Source organism: Lytechinus pictus, chromosome 11, assembly GCF_037042905.1.
Source record: "Lytechinus pictus isolate F3 Inbred chromosome 11, Lp3.0, whole genome shotgun sequence".
Lineage (NCBI taxonomy): Eukaryota > Metazoa > Echinodermata > Echinoidea > Temnopleuroida > Toxopneustidae > Lytechinus > Lytechinus pictus.
The window spans coordinates 26741098-26764333 of NC_087255.1; the positions used below are offsets into that span (position 1 = coordinate 26741098).

Sequence of the window (23236 nt, forward strand, 5' to 3'; positions counted from 1 at the left end):
GTCATCATCATCATCATTACCAACACAGTTATCATTAACAACATTAACACCGTTTTGTCATTATCGTTATCAAGAGCAAGCATAACAGCCACAATTTCTTTAATGTTGTTATCTGTTGCTCTGTGCTTTAGCACCAACCATGCAATTCTTCCATTAACCTTTTTAGGATTCACCCAATCACCTGCATTCGATAAGAAGCTAAGATAATAATGACGAAACAAACATCATTCGTAAGATTCATCTTTTTTATTATTATATTTTACAATCTCTTTTTATGACATGAAAATATAGGAATGTACGTACGTGGAATCTTCTCATATGTCTACAAAACGTGATATGAAAACTTTACTCGCTGAATCTACTTGCCTTGCAAAGTTCATTGCTCCCATGCAAGGTAGGGCCCAATCACACTGCAAATGTTCATGCATGTAGGTAGATGTATGAAGTTTGCGGTGTGAAAGAGGCGTGGAATCACATTCATCGAGTCATTGCATTTGTTATTTTTTTATCTAAAATATAGTATAAAACGTGCAAAAATATTTTCTACTTATTTTTTTACACAAAATAGCAAGCATTAAAGCAGGAATGTACAATAATATAACACTCTTCGCACATAGAAATACATATAGGAATGACAATGTCTAACTTCCATCCAACCAACATTTAGCATTAAATCGCTAAACAATCTCAAAATATATCTTTCAACTTCTTGTGAAAACAAACAAAATAGGGAAAAGGCACTTGCGGTACCAGCCGCATCACAGCAAACCATAGAAAATAAAACTTCAACGTAACAAATATACAACATAAAATTGTAAACTATATATATAAAGATAATATCGCGACAAAATTAGGGAAAGTGCGGCTAGACGGCCTTGTTTCGATTCTCACTTTTAAAACGAAATTGCTTAGATTTCATCTGGGAACCATTTTCCTCTTTAATTATGAACTAAAATCCAGCAGTCGCAAAAACAATCTATATGCAAATAAAATCAAATGCATGATACAATTGAATACATATAACAATATATTTGAATTTCTATACATTCGTGACAATAGTCGGTCAAATTCTACAGCGTAATTTTATGCTTTTTTATCTCAATTTAAAATTATAGTAAATCTTAACTCAAGCATACTCCAACATATTTCTATTTGTTTATACCGATAATGATGTTAGAACTGTCTATATATTGAGCCGATTTTTAGAATATTCAAAAAGTGGGTAGGTAGAGGGTAATCAAAATCAGATTCTTTGATGAACCGTTTAATTTGGAAGTCTAAAGATAAAGACTTCCCCTTTTCCGAATGATGTACGAATAAGTGTCGGATTACCCCCTGAAACAGCACATAGCAAGCGTTCGGGGTAGTCTACTCATTCAATACCAGAGGGAAGAAGGGGCGTGGAATGCCGAGGGGTGTGCATGATTACCCCTACTTTTCATTCTGCCATGATTTACAATTGCAAACAAAATGTAGGCATTGATTACACAACGTTGTTAAACGTGGCACATTTAGGATTCCAATATCCAATAACACTAATGTTAAAGTTGCACCTGCAACCGTATTGTTTGTAACATTAATATCATTTAAACACCTGCTCAAGAAATATCAATCTACAAAAATGAAGAAATTGTATTTTACAGCCAATATACCTGGAATGCTTTCAATCTTCAACGTTTTATAATCTTGTTTCAATTTCAACATCTACTCATTTGATCCAAAAAGAAAATGACAACATATATTTTACAGCTGATATGTCTGGAATGCTTTCAAATTTCAGCGTTTTCATGATTTTCATACTGGAATGGTTGAAAATCTAATATTTTCTTTAGCAACCGGAAAAGAAACGGTCCTCAAAAATATCATTACTTAATTAATAGTTTGGAATGTCACTGTCCGTTACTAAAACTTAAAACCGGTAAAGACAGGGAACTCACCAATTGGTTCCTAATTTGAGAGTGGTTCAAATTAATATTAAATACCAGTCATCGCTGAAAAACGTGGTATTTTAAACTGACGTTTAAAAAAATTTGGATAGAATACCATCCTAAAAAATATCACATCAAAAGTAGGTCTGATATTCACATTCTATATAATATATTTGAATTATAAGATCTTCCCTGATAAATGCTACTTTAGAATATAAATATGTCATAAAAATTTGCTGAACCTGACTTCTGATTTATAAATTTTAAACAGTCTGGGTTGCAAAACATGTTTACGCCTGAACGGTATTGTTAGAAATGTCGGCCATGTAATTTGATTTTTTAGTTACAATTACAGCTAGACTGTTGTTGAGTGGTAAAAATGAAAAATTGCCTTGTTTTCTTGATTTTGGTCTATATTTTAAATTCAGATCTGTGACAAACAACAAATATTAAACTGTGCAATGTATATGCAATTCACCTTCTGATTTCATCACTACGGCCAATTTTACTGAATTGTTTATGCCATTTATGTGACCGTCCTGGCAATGCAGCTGTTTGTAATGATTATAAGATTGGGTCTAAATGAAATAGGTTAAACATACATACGTCTTTCATTGGTGTACTTCAGTTCATAGGTGTATTTTGAGTGAGTTCCCTTAACAAAAATAGACAATGGATAAACTAACGTTTTCGAAAATTCCACCCCAAAACACGATTACGAATAATACAAATAATGTGTTTTATACATACATACATAATGATTTTGATAGCATATTAACTCTTATGGCTTATTAAAAACAATATCTGACGTTCCACTGACTTCTATTTAGATATAGGAATGTGAAGCATTGATTTGCTGGAATTATTCAGATTTTACAAAATAGAATGTTTTGAAGTTGCAAACAATTTCAGACTCTTATTGAATGCATATGAAAAATATAGCAGCTTAGTAATTTTTTTAGATGTCAACAAACGAACAGATGAATATTTTCTATATTTTTTTAGGTATGCTTTTATTCAGCGCAAACCATAATAAATTTCCCTTTATCATGTTTATACCGCATATTCGCATTTTTTCCACATGCATTAAGAAATATAACAAGAAACATATAGCGTTAACATGAGTCTGTTACATGTGTGATTAGTAAATGTATGTCGTATTACTTAATGCAGTTCATTACCCAAACAACGATAGAAAAAAATAGTTTTCATAATTAGAAATCTAGTAAAAATCTGACCAAATATATTGCGATCAATTTCATTTTTTTTGCAAATGCCATATGTACTTCCTTGTATTTTCAAAACATAATTTGAAAAATCATCTGAATCATAATTTATTTCCAAATCAATAATAATGCCTCACAGGACAGAGCGAATAATCTTCGTTTTGAATAATTTGAATACAAATATTCTATAAACCTCTGAAATAGGATTCTAAAAGAAATCGAATCACCGTATCGATCAACGCATTATTTTTTTCACAATTGATAAACATGATAAAGCCAAATCAAACCAATCTGCAATTATCATCTTCACAAATTCTGAGAAAGATTGTGAAACTTATTCCGTTTCCCGGATTTAGATGCTGCACATTATACCAAGAAAATATTTGTGCATTCATCATCCACATGCATCGTCAACATAAAACATCTGTTACAGTGATCATCTTTATTGAACGTTAATGAATTGAATATAATAATTTTTGCGGCTAAAATAACAGGGAAATGTAAAACTTGGCAGCATATACATAAGATATTTAAAACATTTTTTTCGTTAATTGTTGCTTACATTTACTGCAATAATTCTAATATGTGAAACGCTTTAATTGAATTTTTCTTAAATTTCGAATGTTGCCATCACTACGACAAGCCTCAAATTGACAACTTGGAATGTAACCGTCTGGTTGTTACTACGCATGCGCGCTGGAATGGCAACTCCCAGGTGGAATTCTATCACGTCAAAACGAATGGAATGAGAGAAGAAAGAAGGAATGAAGATAGGAATGATCTTCTTGATAGAGAGTAAAAATGATTGGATTAGAGCGAATCGGGAGAGAGGGATAGAGCGAGTCCAATCCCCTTTTTTTCCTCTTCATTTTGTTCCGTCCAGGTCACCTTAACTTGGCAGAACAGGCGGTGTGATGTGTCAATTATACCGGGAAGTTTCCCGTCTCAAGGAGGAAACAGAATGCTACGTCCCCCTCCCACGGTCCGCTGATGTAGCAAAATATCCAATCAATCTCACATGAATAATTCTGCAGCTTTGCCTCAAATTACTGCAGGCGCACGTAGCTTGGTAGTTCACGTCCCGAATCGCAAATTTAATAATTCATAGTTCGGTCATAATCTTTCTTTCAGTGTTTTCGTCTCTCCATTTTTTTTCTTCCAAAGTCTACGGCGCCTTTTTTCTCAGAATAAGATTAATACAATATGGAATGAAGAATTATAGGAATGTCTGAATCAACATGCATACATAAATGTTTATTATGTACAAGTAATATCATATTTCTCCTCGCGATTTCTAATTATCTATCAAGCGAGCGTGAAGACTTGACGAAGTTTAGTTCACGAAAGTTCTTTTTTTTTTCTCAAAAGAGAAGGTTGTATCTTAAAGGCTCTCATTGCTAGCTGGCGATGAGAACCAAGGCGGGCTGATATCACCAGGACATAGCTGGTCGTCGCTGGATTCGCTGAAATAAACGCTGTTCGCGCTTCCGCAGACACTTCCCGTGCTCCCGCAAATGCTTTCCGAATCACCGATCCCACTTTCGGACGAACTTCGACTGCTCCTCGCTCGGTGTCGGACCGGTTCGCAGGTCATTGGAGGGTAACCGATGACTTCGATTGGTGAGTTGGGATCGGGCTCGGTTTTGACCACCATCGGAGTCGGAGAGGGAATTTCGGGTTCGATGTTCTCGTAGGTCTCCATGGGTGCAGCAACAGCTTCCTCGACGTCACTTCCGTCACTCTGGTCATCACGAAGCTTCATCAGGAAGTTGATGTACCGTATGGTGAGGCGAAGAATCTCGTTCTTACTCAGCTTCTTATCAATAGGGTGGGTGGGGAGCAGCTTGCGAAGCTCGGCAAAGGCAGAGTTGACATTCTGTTGCCGCCATCGCTCTCTGCTGTTGGTGAACATTCGGCGGACGACTTTTCCCGAGCCTGTCCGCTCAATTACCGGTGCGTGCATGGCTTGACGAGGAAGATGAAATACTTTCTGACTTCTTGGATGTACGGTGAACGTCTGCTGGTGAGGGTTGGTCGGTGCTTGGTGCGACTGGGGCTGTTGCTGAAGCTCAGAGAGCCCTTGGCTAGCCAACGCAGGGTTAACAACAGTCGGGAAGGTCCAAGTCACCTGGGGTGAAAAGTGCTTTCGTTTTACACCGCCGGTGGAACCAATCTCTGTGGTGATGTCTGGCTTCATGTCTGGATTGGAACCAGTCAACATCACTTGCGGGGCTGCGATGAGCGTCGGTGAACGCGAGTCCTCGACTTCAGATGTGTCGGTTTTGATTTGGACGCGTTCAGAATTCGGAAGAGTAGGACTCTGGACTACCGGGCTAACCAGGTTGCATCTCGGTGTTGGAGCCATGGTCGTATCTGCACGACCTAAGACCTTCCCGGGTTGAGATAGAGTGATGTGAGGTGGTCGAGACTTGATCACCTTGCTGGTTGGCAGCGGGTTGAACTTCGCTACGGTATCCGCATCGGTCGGTGAGGTGATCGCGGAGAAGCTCGGGTTGACGTGGCCGAGTTTGAGTGACAACATCGGGGCCATATCAACGAAGTGATTGGCGTGGTGGAGTTGGGTGGGAGGGGCTGCCATGTCAATCATTGTGATAAGGGGTTTGACGTCACAGGTCACGTGGAATTCGATAGGTCCGATTGTTCCGGTGTTGGGTGATGACGATGATGACGGCTGTGAAATGATGAGGAGGTATTACGTCTGTAAGGGATGACAAAAAAATATAAAGGAATTGTGAGTGATTTTCAAAAATCGAACTTTTCCATTCATACTTAACATAATATGTGAAAGCAATTTTTCAATCTTTGGAAATCTCAAATATCCAATGAAAATAAATATGTAATCGTCGAAGACATTATAAATGTGTTCGTCAGTTTTTTTTAACAGGTTAGTGTTTGCAGATACTAGGTAAACAGTCTTTTGGTAAAGACTAAGTGGAAAAAACAGCGACTTAAAGGAGAATGAAACTCTTGGAGCAAGTTAGCTTTTGTGAAAGCAGAAAAATCAAAGAATAAGATCAACAAAAGTTTGAGTAAAATAGAACTAGCAATAGAAGAGTTATGAGCATTTGAATGTCGAGATCACTAATGCTATGGAGATCTTCCCATTGGCAATGCAACCAAGATCTATGATGTCACAGATGAACAACTCTCCCCTTTTGGACACTGAAAATATACCCCAAAACATCTCTTTTTGCTCATTCTAATCGTATGACAAACGATTCATCAATGATATAATGTTGTGAAACCTCTGTACTTGTCCTCTCATAAAGAGAACACCTCACCTTGTGATAGACTCTATAAAAGAGAGAATATAAGTGAAATAAGTACTAAAGTAATGAGGGAGTTGTACGTGTGTGACATCACAGATCTTGGTCGCATTGCCAATGGGAGGATCTACATGGCATTAGTGATCTCAATATTCAAATGCTCATAACTTTCTTATTATTCATTCAATCTTCCTCAAACTTTCAACAATATGTATCTTTGATTTTTCTCTTTGATATGGATTCAGCTGGTTTCAAGGGTTTCATTCTCCTTTAATAAACGTAGATTATCATCAATATCATTAAAGACATCTGAAAGGTTTAGGGAAAAGGATAAAGCACAACTGAAATATTCACTTCAAAGTCATATCAGCATATGCCGGTTCCATTGAACAATATGCAGACAACATAAGCAAGCCACTAACAAAAAGCAAAGGCTATGTGAGCCAACCGAAGGGGAGGGACGAAACTCCTTATCATAACTCTGGATTTCAAATTAAATACTTTCTTCCAGATATTTGTAGGACCTCTATATACTACAAGACGTTAGATGCAGGACCAATTACGTTGATTCTCAGAATCCACCTGTGATAAGAAACAGGTTTAAACAATGCTTTCCCAGAAACCGACACCTGCAACAAAGGGCATTGAAAGTACATTCTGAAAATACTCCATTCTACTTTCCGAGTACAAGATGTTCAGAGGTTCTGGACATAGTATCACTTTCAGGAAATCGACCAGAAAACATGGAAAAGGAATATTATCTAACATAAGCATGATTGCGTTAGACCAGGGTTTAATAGATATCACTCTAATCTTACCAAGGTCTGGTAATATCGCTTTCCATTGACCGATTCTTATTTAAAATTGTATACTTGCTATTCCCTTTGTTTAATGTTCCTAAAAGTCATTCAAGTCACGAAACACCTATGTACGATTACAAAGATATATCCTGAAATGGACAAATTCCATTTTCATCATACCATGAACCTACTACTCTCGGTCCGTGATCATACCAAACAGAATACTTTTATAGGCCTACACTCTAGATAATAAAAAAAATATGTTATTAGGAACCAAACAAAAATTAGTTCATTCTTTTTTATCAACAAGATTGATTTTCCATTTTATAACTTATAAGATTCGGATTTTTAATCTTATTTTTATTTTGGTCCCTAATTACACACAAATGAGTGAGAGTCACGGTGGGATTTCAGATCAGAACTTTTACATAACATGGTTATGTAGTATTTTTTCACCTTTTATCTATGAATTCAACATTTGACAACGATAAATACTATTATTATCAAAATGCATTAAAGGTTTTAAACATTCGGAGCTCTTGGACCAACTTTTTCAGTGTTGCCATGGCAATTACACTCGATCTTAAAACAGATCGTGAACTCCACGTATTTACAGGAAAAATAAACACAATCGCGTGCACGCGTTCATTATCTCTATACTTAATAAAGGGGCTTTCTATCAAAATGAGTTCATCGCCTATTGATTTTCAAAACAAGCAAGTTTTCACAGACTCTATTCCATCGTTTTGTTTGAAAACTTCTGGGAGTTCATTGACTCTATCGTTTCCGAGCTTTGCAGGATCGTTTAAACATCAGCTGTTAGTCACACATTGACCAAATATAAAGTTTAATTTGAGTATGAAAGTACAAACCTACTCCACCATTCTAAAGAAGGGTGTGATACTATTCAATTATCAAACGTGACTATAATGACGCTCACATTTGAACTCTTAACATGTATTTCTTTCTGTTTTTAAGCTATGATCAAGGGTAGCGAAAATCTAGACCATTGAAATCATAAAACAGCTTAATCAGGGATCATCTTTGGGTCGTAAATTGGGGTTCCAAGCGTAAAATAATAAATTCAAATCTTTTCAACTCATCCAAAAATCCTTTTCTTCTTCATAATCATATAAATCAAGGTGACCAACATGTTTACCACACTCTATCTAAAACTTCTGAAATTATGTCCTGGGCTCCTGAATAGTCCTGAGTTGTTCCGAACACGAAATAAGTATACATTATTCCACATTTTACTTCCCATTTGAACATGCAAATGGGACCATTAGTACCATGGGTCACTTTCTGGGCTGACGAGGTAGCGAATCGCCCTGACTTTTTCGTGGAGACCAGTAAGGACATGTTGTGAGATTACCTCGCCAGCTGGTGGCGGGTATATTCTTTCCCTAAAAAAAAACAAACTGATCAAGGTGTCTCGATCTAAATTATACACTCTCGATTACCCCCATTAATCACCTTGTTTCGGGCCTTGTTTGCGGTTAGCTGGATAATTTATACAAATTAGTTTTATTTCTATTGACTATTGATATAGATTGTAATGTGACTTTTTTTGTTACTTTTATCGTTTATCGAAACATGTTTCTATCGATGTCATAGCATGCATCACGATGATCACGATGATAACAAATTACCCGAAATGGTGCCTGGATATTGTGATACTGTTTGGGGGCAAGATGATGTGACGTCATTTTTTTCGCAATTGAATAACCATGGTAACATAGCGTTACATGACCAAAACCTCAGTATTAGCTGTTCTTTTCTCTTTCCTTCCTTTTCTTCCCATTGTTTTTTCTTGTATTTTGGCACCATACTTGAAAAAGCATCGAGGCGCGGTCATCCTTTGCCCTTTGTAGCACCATGCACCACTGGGTATGAATATGCAAAATGAGAAAATGTGTGTGCAAACTGACAATTGTGCAAAAATCGTTTGTGACCGAAAGGAAAGCAAAATTCTAGTAGAAGATAGCATATTGATACGACGTGATTCCTCTTCTGAACACCATACGGTGATAAAATGATTATGAAGGAAAAACATCCCGACTTATCTTCAAATATTATTTTTGCTGTTGGGTCCAGACACCACTATCATCAGATGAGCTCCTCGCCCACCGAGATCTAAGACAGAGATCAAGGGGCCGTCACCGGTTCTCATCCCCTCCGATCCCGCTACAATCCCCCTCGTAACAACGTTTATTTTTTCTTGATTGAAATGGATATAAACAAAATGAAAACATACCTGAAAATTAGCCTACCTTTCAAATTTCCAGTCTTTTTTCCCCCTCACCGACCAATATTTGAGGTACATGTAACATCCATTTTCAAATCTGCTAATTCAGCCTTCTTTGGAACTCACAGCAGTCTATTTCTTTTCAAGACAAATCCTCTATTTGTCTCCTTAAACACCATTACAAAAATAGTGTCGTGAAATGAAGTTTGTAGACTATTGATTGGTGGTGGTGATTTTTTTACCTGATTGCTAAGAAAGCATGAATGCTTGTAAGCAAGCAACCAGAGGACCGACGGCTTAAGGTCCCCTCCGAAGGACCTATAGTTATTCCAATCACAAATATCATCACCAGAGGTGGTATCCTTGTACTTGATGGTGATGGGGCGGGGGGTTGACCCAACAGGCTGGCTTGAGTTAATAACCAAAAAAGCCATCTCTCTTTGTTTAATTACTTTTTTTCTCAAGTTGGGTTCTTTTTTTTACCTGTAACACCGGCCCTGACCATCGCGATTCTAGGACTTTAATAAAAACGCTCATGTTTATTATAGCATGGAACTACTAAGGTCCATGATTATAGTGAGATGTTGAACATAGGGTATCATCTACCTCACCGAATCGAAAGAAATGTTCCTTTTTTATGACATGATTGATGGGATTTTATTCGGCTCGACGGAAGTCATGGAACATGAAATCAGTATCACACACTCCCTGTTCATGCCACGATAACGAAAGCGATGATTATCATTTCGGCCACCCTAAAACAATGAACTTACTACGGATGTTACAGCATTCAATCACAAATGTTCTAGACATACTACTTTGTAATTACTACTGGTTTAGAAGAAATGGCGAGGGGTGGGGTCGGGGCGGGGGGGGGGGGGGGGCTGGGCTACAATGGGTCGGCCATTAACCACGTAGCCGGGTCACTGTGGCGGAAACTCGATGCATCCGGAGGTACCGTGTTACTTCCTCCAACCACGAATTTGAGCCTAGCTCTGGTTGGGTGGTGTTCTACCAGGGAATAGGGTGTGAGAAGAAGAAGTAGTAAATCAATTATTTCTAATATATATACTGTATTTTCAGTCAGCGGCATATATAGTTTTCTGAGCTTGAATTAAAATCATACAATACGCCACATAATGTTTTATGAGCTATTTTAGAGCATTTTACTTACGAGTAGATTCCTATTATGTTTGTACATTCAGGGGAGGGGAACGACTTTAAGAATGGGATGGGGAACCTTGAAAAAATCAAAATCAGGTGACATTTTTTACGTCATTGTAATGGAAAGGTTTGGGCTCAAGCCCCCAGCAGCCCCCCACCCCCCCCCTTCCGCGGCTCGTGGAATGGATCATGGCCTCCAAGTGAGAGTATTTCCATTTCATTTTTTCACCCCAGAATTCATGTATAACAGAATGAATAAACAAGCAAAGAAATAAATTAATTCATAGAGATATGAATGAATATATATAAATTAACACATAGGCCCTAATCAATAATACAGTAGAAAATAGAATTGATAAACAATTAGAGCTAATGCTATAGTGAATTAAAATGTGCAAATTTGAAGTAGTTAATTAAATGTGATAAATACGGGGTTTTCCCCCAACAATGAATGAATTAATGAATGAATACATTTTTCAAATAATTTGATTAAAAAATAAAGCATTTTGTTCTGTGTTACCAGTGTTGTTTTTAACCTCGAAATATATTTTCCAGTGGCATTGCAGGGCGCAATCCATTCATTTTAACGCATCTAGGCCTATCCGCCTATACATGTATACTTTACAGTTTATATCTGCCTTTTTAGTAATCGCTATCATATGAGATCCTGGAAGTTCCGTTCATTACACCCTCGACAGAAGAGAGGATGTGACGTGTAACAATAAAGCGTATACGCTAGTATTATGATCCCATGCTGAAATAAATAGTTAAAGGTATATATCATATTTTATAACCGCTTTGCTCTCAATACAAACAAATGAAATAAATAAACTGAAATATCGATTTTTTTTTTTTTTAACGAGAGGGGGCAAAAATTGATACTTAAAAGTGAACATTTAGATAAATACAAGTCTTACCGTATATTCAATGACTTTAAAACGTTTACTAAAGCCTTTTATATGGCTATAGATTTTCTTGTTTCTACGAAATTACACTTGAAATAATGGGTTATATCCCATCGATCCTCTTTGGCGCGAAAATGACAGAGTTCATGTGGACGAACAATTGCTGCTTTCATTCTTCATTAAATCATTACACACCAAAGACTAACGGTCGACTCGGAGATTAGTCGCGCTAATCAAGGCCCCTTCCGAAAACTTGCGACAATTTCCGCGCCAAAAGAGACGCGGGAAAAGACATTGTTTATGTAACATACAACATCAAGAGTAATCAACAATAAATTGAAATTGGGCAATTGCCTCTTTTAATTAATCTAATTACAAGGCATTACTTTAATTGCCATTGCTTATATGCTTAGGTTTTCTGTATTGGTCGTTGATCAATTTATTGCATTAATTGATAACTCGCTTCAACAATGCGAATGAAAGCAACAATAGTAACTAATTTGATGACATTTCTATGAAATTTAATTGTTATCTGAAAAAAGGTATTATGGTCATTATTACTTTATAGCCATAAACGTTGCACATTCAAAAATAAAATGTTTCCACATGCTGCAGACCGATGCTTCGCTTCCAGAAATGAAAATAATTTCCAAACCAAATCGGATATATTCAAAGAACATGAAGAGGGATTATTACCGCGGTCGTAAAAAAATACGTTCCTCCAAAGGCGGTTCAATCATTTGCCCATTTCATTTTATCTCCTTTTTATTACCATCGCACACTGGTCATTTTTAGAAGAGAGCCAGGGGTGCAGTTTCGCACCCCTCCTGCACCCCTAACGTTCTTCCTCACGGACTGATATACTACATTGAATTAGAAACAGCACGCGCACTAAAAGAATAATTGTTACATTTCAACCGTTTTATTGCTATCGTAAGGTCACCAGCAACTCCAATTTGATCCCCTGCAATGGGCCATTTAAGTGTCATCACCTGTTTTACGGGTTAAGCTTATCTTTGAAAAGTTCTGAGAAAAGGCATATTAATAAAAAAAAAAAGGTGGATACAAAAGAAGAGAAACGTAGTGAGACTTCGAGCAATTAAACCATGTAACTATTTTTCTTTATGTTCATGATAAAGCTTCATATTTTGTAAAACAAACAAACACCAAAAACAAAAAAGAAGAGAACTTAAGCTGAAGTTTGTTTTATTTTTTACTTTATCTGTTTAGGAGTAACGTCCAAGTCATGGGAATATTAATCTAGGACCTAAAATATGTGGGTTTATAGCATAAATGTATTTCAGAGTTTCCCCTAACGCCGTGATAAAAAAGAAATTGAAACTAAAATTTAAAGGCCAATATAAAGAATGAAATGATAATTGATCTATGCATCAAGAGGAGAGGGCAGCCCAGGGAAACTACTTCAGTTCAAGAAGATCCAGCCTGTAAAAAAACTGGCTTCAATTCAACGGTCCCGTGGGGAGGTTCCAGTCGGCTGGAGTCGGCATGTCTCTCTGGATTATCGCGTCAGCCAACCCAAATCGAGAAATCAAACAGATCTACAGATACACTTCCACCAGCCAGTAAATCACATTTTCAAAAAGTACAGAGAAGAAATCCGGGGAAGAAATGCTGCATGAATGTCTTGGCAATGGCATCGCCAGGGCATGTCACAGAATATCGGTTTGTACTATTGGTATTCAGAAGATATTCATTGGATAGAAATCTGCTGCCAAAAAAAGGTAGCCTGTAAATAAATTGGACCCATAATTTCATCAATATCGCCGTCATCATCGTTTCGCAAATTTACTTCAAACGAAAAACACGTTATCGATTTAGGAATATAGCATGAAGTGAAAAATATATCACACATTCAACAGTCTTCACTGAATCATATTGGTGATTGGTGAAACTTGGATATTAATAATGTTCATGAGACCCTTAATTGTCCATAAATAATAGAAGTATAAGATACAGGCACGATCCATGGTTGAAGTTCTCTCTTGGAGAAACCACTAGATATTAAATCTTTTCAAAACTCCTACACATTTTTCTTTTATTATATAGTGGAAAATAGAATTGTAAAATGCCGCTTCTGACCATGCTGACTGGTGTAAGCAAGCATGGACCTTTATGATAAAAGACGACAGAATTTTATTTAGCTGAAAGGGTTTATGTCTATCAATTCATACATGTCATATAGGGCCTATTTTCTAACCATAATTAGTATATCCGTGATCAAACCGTCTCCTACATAACTTTGTGTGGAATGAAGATGTTTTATAATAATCACTTAAGGGTCTTGCAAATATTATTCAAGCAAAAATTTTGATGCTTTTTATACCACCTCCTGAACAAATTTGCGACGCAAACAGAAAAAAATCTATGCCATCTTCATCTGTTCATTTGCCATCGACGTGATATGTGTTGTTAGTTGTCAGAGGAGAGGTGGAATTACGACTTTTTCAGAGAAAGATGGAGTGATATCATTTAATGTCAAAGGTCAAGTCCGGTGAACGTCTTGACTTACGTTACCATAGCAACACAAACATGGAGTGTGAATAATAACATGACTATACCCTCAGTGACAAGACCTTAGTTATGAGTAGCGAGGTTAACAGCAACCTTCCAACATGGAATTATGTACGGTAACTCAATGGTCATGATGGAATACCAGATAAACCCTTGGTGTAACTGGGTTGCAAACTTACGTCTTTCATCTTTCTTTATTGTGGCACAACGCAAGAAACATCCATTTGTTTTTTTCACAGGTTTCTATCAATTAAGGTCTTTGGTATATCTCTTCCGTATCCTTATTTTCCCTCTTTATTATCACGATGTCGAAACGTCCATGTTGTAACCAAAGACACATTCTCGAGTCAGTACCCTCCAGCTTTGATGTTGAAATCACGGCTGTGTCTGCTCTGCTGTCAGGGTTTTCCCGAATTGTCGTCACTCTACTTGTAACAGAAGTTCACATGTCATGATTTTGGCATATATTCCAGACGACTGTGTTTTGTTTACTCATATTTCTATATTTTCTTCCAATGTTTGGGTTCGATAATGGTTTAGGGATGTATTAAGGGCCATTAAACCTGCATTGAGAAGTCAGGGGTCACTGAACACTTGTTCATCTCTTCCTGAGTCGGGAATTTTTGCAAAGAAAATGACGTTAGAATTGTTATCGAGACACGATACAGATAACAATGACCATTGACATCTACATGATAGAACATTCAAGACTCCTGAAGAAAGAGAGAGAGAGAGAGAGAGAGGGAGAGAGGGAAGAAAAGGGACGACAACTTGGTTCTTGAAAGGATGACGAAACATTGAACATCTACGACATCTTAGAAGCATTACTATGTCAGGGAGATTATGGGACTGGGAATCATTTTGTTAGGTACGATCACTTTCCAATTATGATTTTAATACAATCAAAATAATACTCTCGTCGGTAAAAATACTTCATAATTTCAATATCTGGAACTTTCCCTCTCTAATGTCACCTGTTCTAAGTATGTAACCTCTATTCTACAAACTGAATCTCGACGTTGTTGTGCTAACAAAGTCAACCAATCGTTCTACCACCTGTCGGATCCTCTACTCTTCCATACACTGATACAGGTTCTTGAACTCAGTCATGCCCCTCAGGTCAGGTCTGTCTTGTCGTGTCCTTGAGGAAACTGACCTTCACGGGGGCACCCAACTCTTCCAGAACCATCACAAGCCCATCGGAAACTTGGTTCCAGACATCCTCAAGAATACCTAGACAATGACCCAATGATATCGACATATTTTTGAACTTCCATCCCACTCATCGAGAAGAAATATCTCAAACCCATCGGAAACACAGGCATAAACATCATCAAGAACATGAAGAAAATGACCCAAGAAACATCAACTTCTTAATAAGAAAGGACATTCAATTGTCTTCGTCTCATCATGGGAATATTAACACAGATCTCCATAGACTCATTAATGAATTCAATCTAAGAAACATGAACTTCTTTGTAACAGGGCATTCAACTGTCTTCTTCGCATCATCACGGACCTAAGTTGGTAGGCCCACGGTCGCATTAATGAATTCAATTTGTAGAGCTATTATTAAGAGGTCAAGAGACCACAAACAACAGAATTAGCGGCATCTGCTTGAAGATTCATCGGGTTCAATGTCATATCACTTCAGACATCATCATCGTCGGATGAGGATTCTTTTAACCACCTGTTTCTTGGGTTCTTCGTGTCTACAGGGTGTTCAACCAACAGCGAGAACACGGGGGAGGTGAGTGGAGGGGAAGCGGCGAGAACAAGAGCAACGTCGATATTGTATAACTAAGAGATCTTACTGTATGAGGCGATCTGGAATGAAAACACGACGTTCTTAATAACCATTTAGGCCTACTATACTCCATTGCTATAGAAACGTGGAAATCAAAAGGAAAATCATACAAATAAAACCAAATGAACCACTTGATGGCAAATTGTGATATCAATACGGTGATTGCCATGCTCCCATGCCAGTACATCCCCGGTCAGAACATAAATTATGTTTGGGTTATGGTAAGCGCACATTTATGTTGTCATTATTTATGTCGCGGTTGCAGTTATTAAGGACTGTAATTTTGCATACTTTAAATAGAATTACTGTTCGATAAGATAAGTTCTGATACATACCTATATCGTGTGCGAATCTGTTAAGTGATCTTCGATGATGTGTTTAAAGGTATTCCTCGAGTCTACGTGGTTCATTGGCCTGAAGCATAGAAGAGGTACAGAGATTCGAATCCCACTTCACACATGATCTCATTAAAAACACTAGATGAGACTGACATCGTATAGGAATTACTGTGCAGTAATGATATTATCCACGTCACTGCGAGGCTAAAATCATTCAGTATATAGTATACCAAAATATGATACGCATACAATCGTGTATGTCCGCTGAGATCCGGGTGCGAAGCAATACCAGTTATATAACCTTGAGGAGATGTACGAGTTCAAAGCAGAATTCAAGTCTCCAAACGTTGCCCGTTTCCACTATAAATCAGTTCACATTGAGATGTTCCAATGCCGTCATGCGATGTTGAAGTATATCCCGCAATTCATGTGTAGAATGAAGTCTTGTTTTGTTCCAATAGACGTCGTGGATATTTACCAAGTCGGTTGCTCGACCTCGTTTGATTACAGTGTACTGGAATGTGGTTGTTGGTGGGGAATGTATCTGGTTTTCGGTCGCGTGCTGTTCGCGCGAGTCGAACGACAACTTGTTGCTTCAGAGCCTCGCACGCTTTGGGTTGACTTCTACCTGTTACATTCGACCTCCGCAAGAGTTTTATATCAGCGCTCGTATGCTAATCTCCCCGACAGCGTGCGATTCAGTTGCTTGTGCCGAGGGGGCGGGGCTGGTGCTGTACGCGTGCCCGATCAGCTGCTTCAGAGTCAATCAATTCGTTCAAGGCTCGCGTTCTTTTGGCCAATCAGCGCTGCGATGGCCTCAGTAGAGTGCGATAGTTTTCTCCAGCTGGCGCTGCTCAGCTGTTCGGTGAAGCACTCGCTCGCTGATTGGTTGCAGTCGCGTGAGCATTCAACATTACACGATGATCCTACCAACAAATAATGGTCCTTGGTAGTAAATTCTTGAAAAATACAGGGAAGTAAAAGAGGACGAGGTTTTATTAAACAACGATATCAATCCCATCACCATACTCCCTCTCCTCCCCTTCTGCAATCCTTTTCCAGCTGCAGTTTTCGCCTTCCATTCTCCCTTTTTCCGACTATTTATGGAACATGTAATAACAGGTCCCTAGGAAGGCAGAAGTTTTAGCAATTACGCGTCTCTTATTCCCGAATCTTTATTACTTTATGACTTTACCCAATGTGCCCTAATATCTTAAAACTTTACTGTATTACCTAGATTATTCGGAGGTCGTTGATGTTTTCACGACGCCCAGCTCCATGATTGTGATACGTTTAAATGTTTGTAAGTATTTAGTTCATATACACAATTATAAAGGTTCTACCCGAAAAACAGATTATCTGGACAGCATTGTAATGCAACAGTCAGCCCAACGAAAGAAACAGACTCCAAAACGACAGATGAAATACCAATCGAAATAACATAATAAGTTAATCGGTCTAGAGTCTTTTTTGTTGGTATGACTGCTTCATGATATTTTGAAATCGGCTCAGTATTTTGAGCGGGACCAATGCGAGAGGAGGCGGGAATGATATTCCAGGGGAGCGTTTCATGAAAGAACTTGTGTCCCATATATCCGACAGTTACCGTAGTAGCAGTGCTTCTCAGCCAATCAAAATCAAGGAAAGTTGTCAGATCTAACAACTTGTCGGACATAAAATGTTGATGAAACGCTCCCCAGGTCTAAAAATTATGTTTAAAAAATAAAAATCAGGGAGACTGCCCTATAATTTCCATTGGTATATTTTGCTCCTCCTCCAATTAATAGTTCATTCACAGCAAAAACTGAGGTGTTAACCGGTGTACATAGAGGACCACACCAGTTATTTTACACCGGTGTTGAATTGGTGGTGTTAGTGTTACACCTGTAGGTGTCATTAGAGCACCTTTGGTTGTTACATTTACACGTTTTGGTGTTATTTTTAATCTCTAGGGTGTAATTTTAACACCTCGGGGTGTGGTCCTCTATTAACACCAACTGGTGTCAGTTTTAACACCGCAGTTTTTACAGTGTTACAAAACCTAAGTAAGAGATGTTTTTAAATGAATTTATAGTTTTTTTTGGTATAATCAACCATAAAGGGCCCATATTCATCTAGTTGTGAAATAGTATTGTGTACGATTGAGTAAAAGGCGCTGTATCCTGCACCATCAGGGGCCCATTGCAGAAAGAGTTGCAATCAATCACAACTCAAAAAATCAAGCGTAACTTGATTTTCAACCAATCAACCGCGCGCATTTGGGACTTGCGATTGATTTTTTGACTTGCGTTTAAACGCAACTCTTTCTAAAACTGACCCCAGAACTGCATATTTTTGCATCACTATTCTTGAATAAACAGCAGTTGATGTATCATGTATGTTAATCATCATGCATACCAATGATGTACATAACATTGCACTTTAAACACTACCAATTAAAAAGTATGAGTTAATCGTCTCGAAAACGATTTTTTAAGGTGGAGATCCTATGGACAAGTGCAACAACCCCTTTATTATTTAAGAAGACCTTCTTTTTATTTTATATTTGTTTGCCTCTCGGATTTTTTTTTTGCGACGAGAAAGTCCCTCTGGACAATGGTGGCGAACTTTGATCTTTGTTTTTATATATTCGTTTGTTTGTTGCTGTTTTTTCGTTTCTTTTTTTTTTCTCGTCCAACCCCCCCCCCCCCCGGGTAAATCCTTGATCGGCCCAATCCTGTCTCAACTTGCAAGAACGGACCCAATGCAGGTTCCCAATCCTACATCACATTTCGAATCGTCGAAAAAGTACGCGATCAATGGACTGAACGTGGAATGAAGATTTGATTATAGAACACTCTTTGACTCGCTTCTTAGTTCTTACTGAAAAAAGGAAAAAAGCAGTTTGCATATTTGAAGAACCAAATATGATTTCATTCCCTTCCGTTGATCCGTGTTCATTTGGCTTGATAACGAGAGATGGCGGTATTGTAAAACACAAACGCTCAGTCAATACCAGTTATTCCGGAGAAAATGAAGAAAAAGGGTTTGAAAATAATTGTAAAAAATACTTTCCTCATATCTCCCTCTCTCTCTTTCTCTCTATCCCTGTAATTATCATTTTCTTACAAAACAAGAGACTCGGTTGGCATGGTTGACTTTATTTATGATGATTTGATATGCTCTTCGGTGGAAATTGTGTAAGTAACTTCACCCACAATATACATAAAAATATGATGGTGATCATAATCATCTATAATATATTATATTTCATTATTCTCAAAAAAATTGTGAATTCTACGAATGGAGGACAATAATCCATTTCATTAGCTGTGCTATTAATTAGTAGTGGGGTCTATTTTATAACAAATGTTATCTTAATGTGGGTATAACTATTTACACCGTTATACCGCGTTCATATGCTATTGAAAGATTAGAAAAGACCTCGAAACTGTACCACTTAACACACCCCAAAACATTAACCTAACAACTGCAGTTAGCCCCAAATTAAAACCCCATCTCCAATTTTCATACCATCATTAATTTCAAATACTTATTCATCAAGCCGACCTCTGGCCGAGTTATGATCGCTCCGAGTTCGGGGTAGACGGAGCGGCATTTGTCATTTTGCTGATTGATTCCATAGTTAAGCGACCTTCGGAATAATAGAAAAACGTGCAGAGTTGAAATATAAGCTTTAATTTCATTAAATTCTTTTTAATAATCGACGTGAGCTAACTATTAGCTGGGACCGTTAATTGACAGAGTGCACGTGGCCCCCATTACTTCGCGTCAAAGTCATGAAAGTGGAATAATTCACCTTCAGAAATTGGTAGTAGATTTGTCATACGTCCAGCGTCCAGGGGAAATAACTTGAGGACATTCACCTTAGAAAATTGGTCATTGGAGAAATCGTTGATGGCGAAATGCTTCTAGACCAAATGATGTTGGACGATGTCGAGCGTTGAATCGGATTGCACCAATTGCACCAAGCGGCAGTTAACCGTAAAATATATGAGGCAAACTCCCTCAATAGCTTCAATTCACAAAATTAGTTAATTTTCTTCTTCTTTTTACATTTACCAAGGATATTATAGGACCTAACTATTGGACGAAATGGTCAATGGAAGAATCGCGATAAGACGAAATATTCTTTGACCAGACGTTTGGGCACTGGACCCACTGATCTATCATCTAGCGGATCGATGATTCGACCGGATGGCGTTGGACCACCAATTGGCAATTTACCGTTGTAAATGGTGGCGGCACCGGGGACTTACTATTTGGCATATTTTCTTAATGATTTCATTTTTCTTACCGAGTCATCTTTATTTTTTTATTTTGTCAGAATATTCATCAGAAAATTACATGTTCCATGTTTCATTAACAATTTTGTGGTCTGATAGATTGTCAGATCTAACAATTTTCCTCCATGTTTATTGGCTGTAAGAATCATAGGTGTCCTACTGTTGCTATGGTAACTATAGGATAAAACAGACTTTATCGGGTAAAATATGCAAATCGTTCATAAAACGTTCCCTCTGCAACAACGACTCCCTTTCCAGAAGAAATTGTCAATGGTACAAATGGAATAGAGTTCCGTAGAGGAAAGGGTGGAGTGGTTAGTGATTTGAAAGGGAGGGGGTAGGGGCTTTTATGGTAGACTTTGGCTTATTAGGGAGTAAAATGTCTAGGTTTTTGCTTTATAACTTAATATTACTAATTTTTTTTATCAAAACAATTATTTCAAAACATAGTGACCTCAACCCTCCCTCAACCAAGCTAGGTCTATTTATTCGCTTCTAGATGACAATACTGCACTGTTCCATGCATTTTTCACACTAGTGTGCTTTTTTTTACCTCTGCGAATAATTCCTTACATTCTAAACGTGTAAAGGAGAAAATACTCTCACGAACATAAAAAAAATTAGTATAATTTTTTTGTAAATGTCTGAGTGTCTGGTGAAAGTCCGTCTCGGCCCATTTGGCAATCGTCACGTGACTCTTAATCCATTTTAATCCCTCTCCCTTAATCCACGGATTCGCGTTAATCACTGATGGCAGATTTTAGATGCGCACTCTCTTCGTTACAGAACGACATAAAATTTATGAAATAAAATATTGGGACTGCAGAATCATTTTCCCTGCAAATCGACAGTCATGGTTCACTCATTAAAATAATCTATTATTCTAGACCACGGTTAACAGTTCCCCCGTTTTCTTGTTTGGTTTAATTCAAGGTAATTTTTTGCCTCAGAAAAACACGATGTTACTCATTACGATAGCTCAAAGTTATGTAATATATTTGTAAACTTTATACCAATGCCTGCAGTTTGAATCGACAGTGTGATACGCCTTGAATAATAACAAAAGTATAGGAGGAGTTGGAGATGAAAGAAGAAGTTTTAATCAAAGAAGACAAAAAGAAGGAGGAGAGAAGAAGGATGAGAAGAAGAAGAAAAAGAAGAAGAAGAAGAAAAAGAAAGAAAGAAAGAAAGAAAGAAAGAAGAGAGAACAAACAAGAAAGAAAATATAATGATATTGGAGGGGATGTCATTGGAAAAGAATAATTGAGAAAGCTTTAAAGAAACAAATAAATTTAGAAAGAAAAAGAAGAAAGCAAGTCAAACATTACACCAATTTCGAGAATGTATTTGGACACCATTTCCGCTTCATCTTAATTCTCTTTTTAAAAATCCCTGTGGGCAAAAACGCTTATTTTTAGAAGTAAAGACCTTGAAATTTGTAGAATAGACAAGCAAAAAATTGGAAATAAATAAAAGACGAGACAAGAGCAACTGTAACGAGTTACTAAAAATAGAACCTATACGGCCGCGAAAGCCTCTCGCTGACGTCATAACCCATGTAGGGGTCACGGGGTCAATAGATAGTCTCCGTTCGGGATGGCATTCGGAGTTCACAAAGAGGGTTCAATAAAAACACGACTGACCTATTCCTTATTAAATTGTTGACTGAATTTGCGTCATAGGCACTTGTTTATACCGGAAACCGAGAGAGGAAGTTTACAAGTTTAAGGGATTAAACATTCTTCAATTTTCAGAAAGCACTAAAGTATTAAGGTCCCAAATCACAGATTGACCTCTATGTTTAATGATGAAGAGCTAAATATAGGAAGAAGTCTATGTTATCATCGCAGCATCTCAACATTAAAATCAATAAAAGGACACTATACCTCGTGGTGTGCTCTTGAAACTTCCGAAGGATGTGGTGATAAAGAGGCAGAGAGAAAGGGGCACATGGGTCTCCGTTTTTTTTGTTTTTTTTTGCGTTGTAACATTCTCAGTCACTCACTACGATAAAATATGACAAGATTTATGACCTCTAATCACAAAATTATAATGTCCATTATTATTTGTTTGAATTGTGTTAGAAAAATAGTTTTGTTTTTCAGAGTTGTAAAAGACAATTTAGGCTTCTTAAAACACAAACGAATGTACAGTATAAAAGAACACTTTAAAAGTGCTAAATTCAGCACTTTCAGGAGCTTGTATCTTGACTGCAAAATAAGTGTTGAGTTTTCTTCACATATATAGTTCCTTGGGTGCTTTTTTGAGCACGTTACATCCGGGTTTTTTTTTACCACCGAAAGCGCTAGAAATAAGCACCTGAATCTAGGAGGGTGGTGATATGTCACTAAACATATATCTGTATAAGCTGAAATCAGACCGTGAAGAGTTTTAGTCCAAAAGGAGCTAAATCCACTTTTGGCAATCTTTTGTAAATCAAGGTTTTTTTAATTCACCACTTTCCCTTATCCAGTGCTATCTCAGATTAACTAAGTCATGTTTTAAAAAATCTCGCATTCATTATCAATTTTCAAAAAAAAATTGGAATTTTATTTTCATGGATTTAGCTCCTTTTGGAACAAAACCATAGTAGAATGTAAATTTTTGCTAATGTTTAATATTGAAAATTGAACACGAACAACATGCCTGAATATTGCTATAGCAGAATACATTTCACACCCTTTCTGATGTTTATCCATTGAAAATTACATAAAG

The 23236-nt window shown here is 37.4% G+C and overlaps 1 protein-coding gene across 1 annotated transcript; it reads right to left on the reverse strand.

Annotated features, from left to right (window-relative positions):
• Positions 1 to 231: 231 nt before the first annotated feature.
• On the reverse strand, positions 232 to 5872 carry LOC129271091 (uncharacterized). Its single transcript, XM_054908448.2, has one exon. It carries the CDS (start codon positions 5760 to 5762, stop codon positions 4536 to 4538), a length of 1227 nt encoding a protein of 408 aa, XP_054764423.2. The 5' UTR covers positions 5763 to 5872; the 3' UTR covers positions 232 to 4535.
• Positions 5873 to 23236: the final 17364 nt, after the last annotated feature.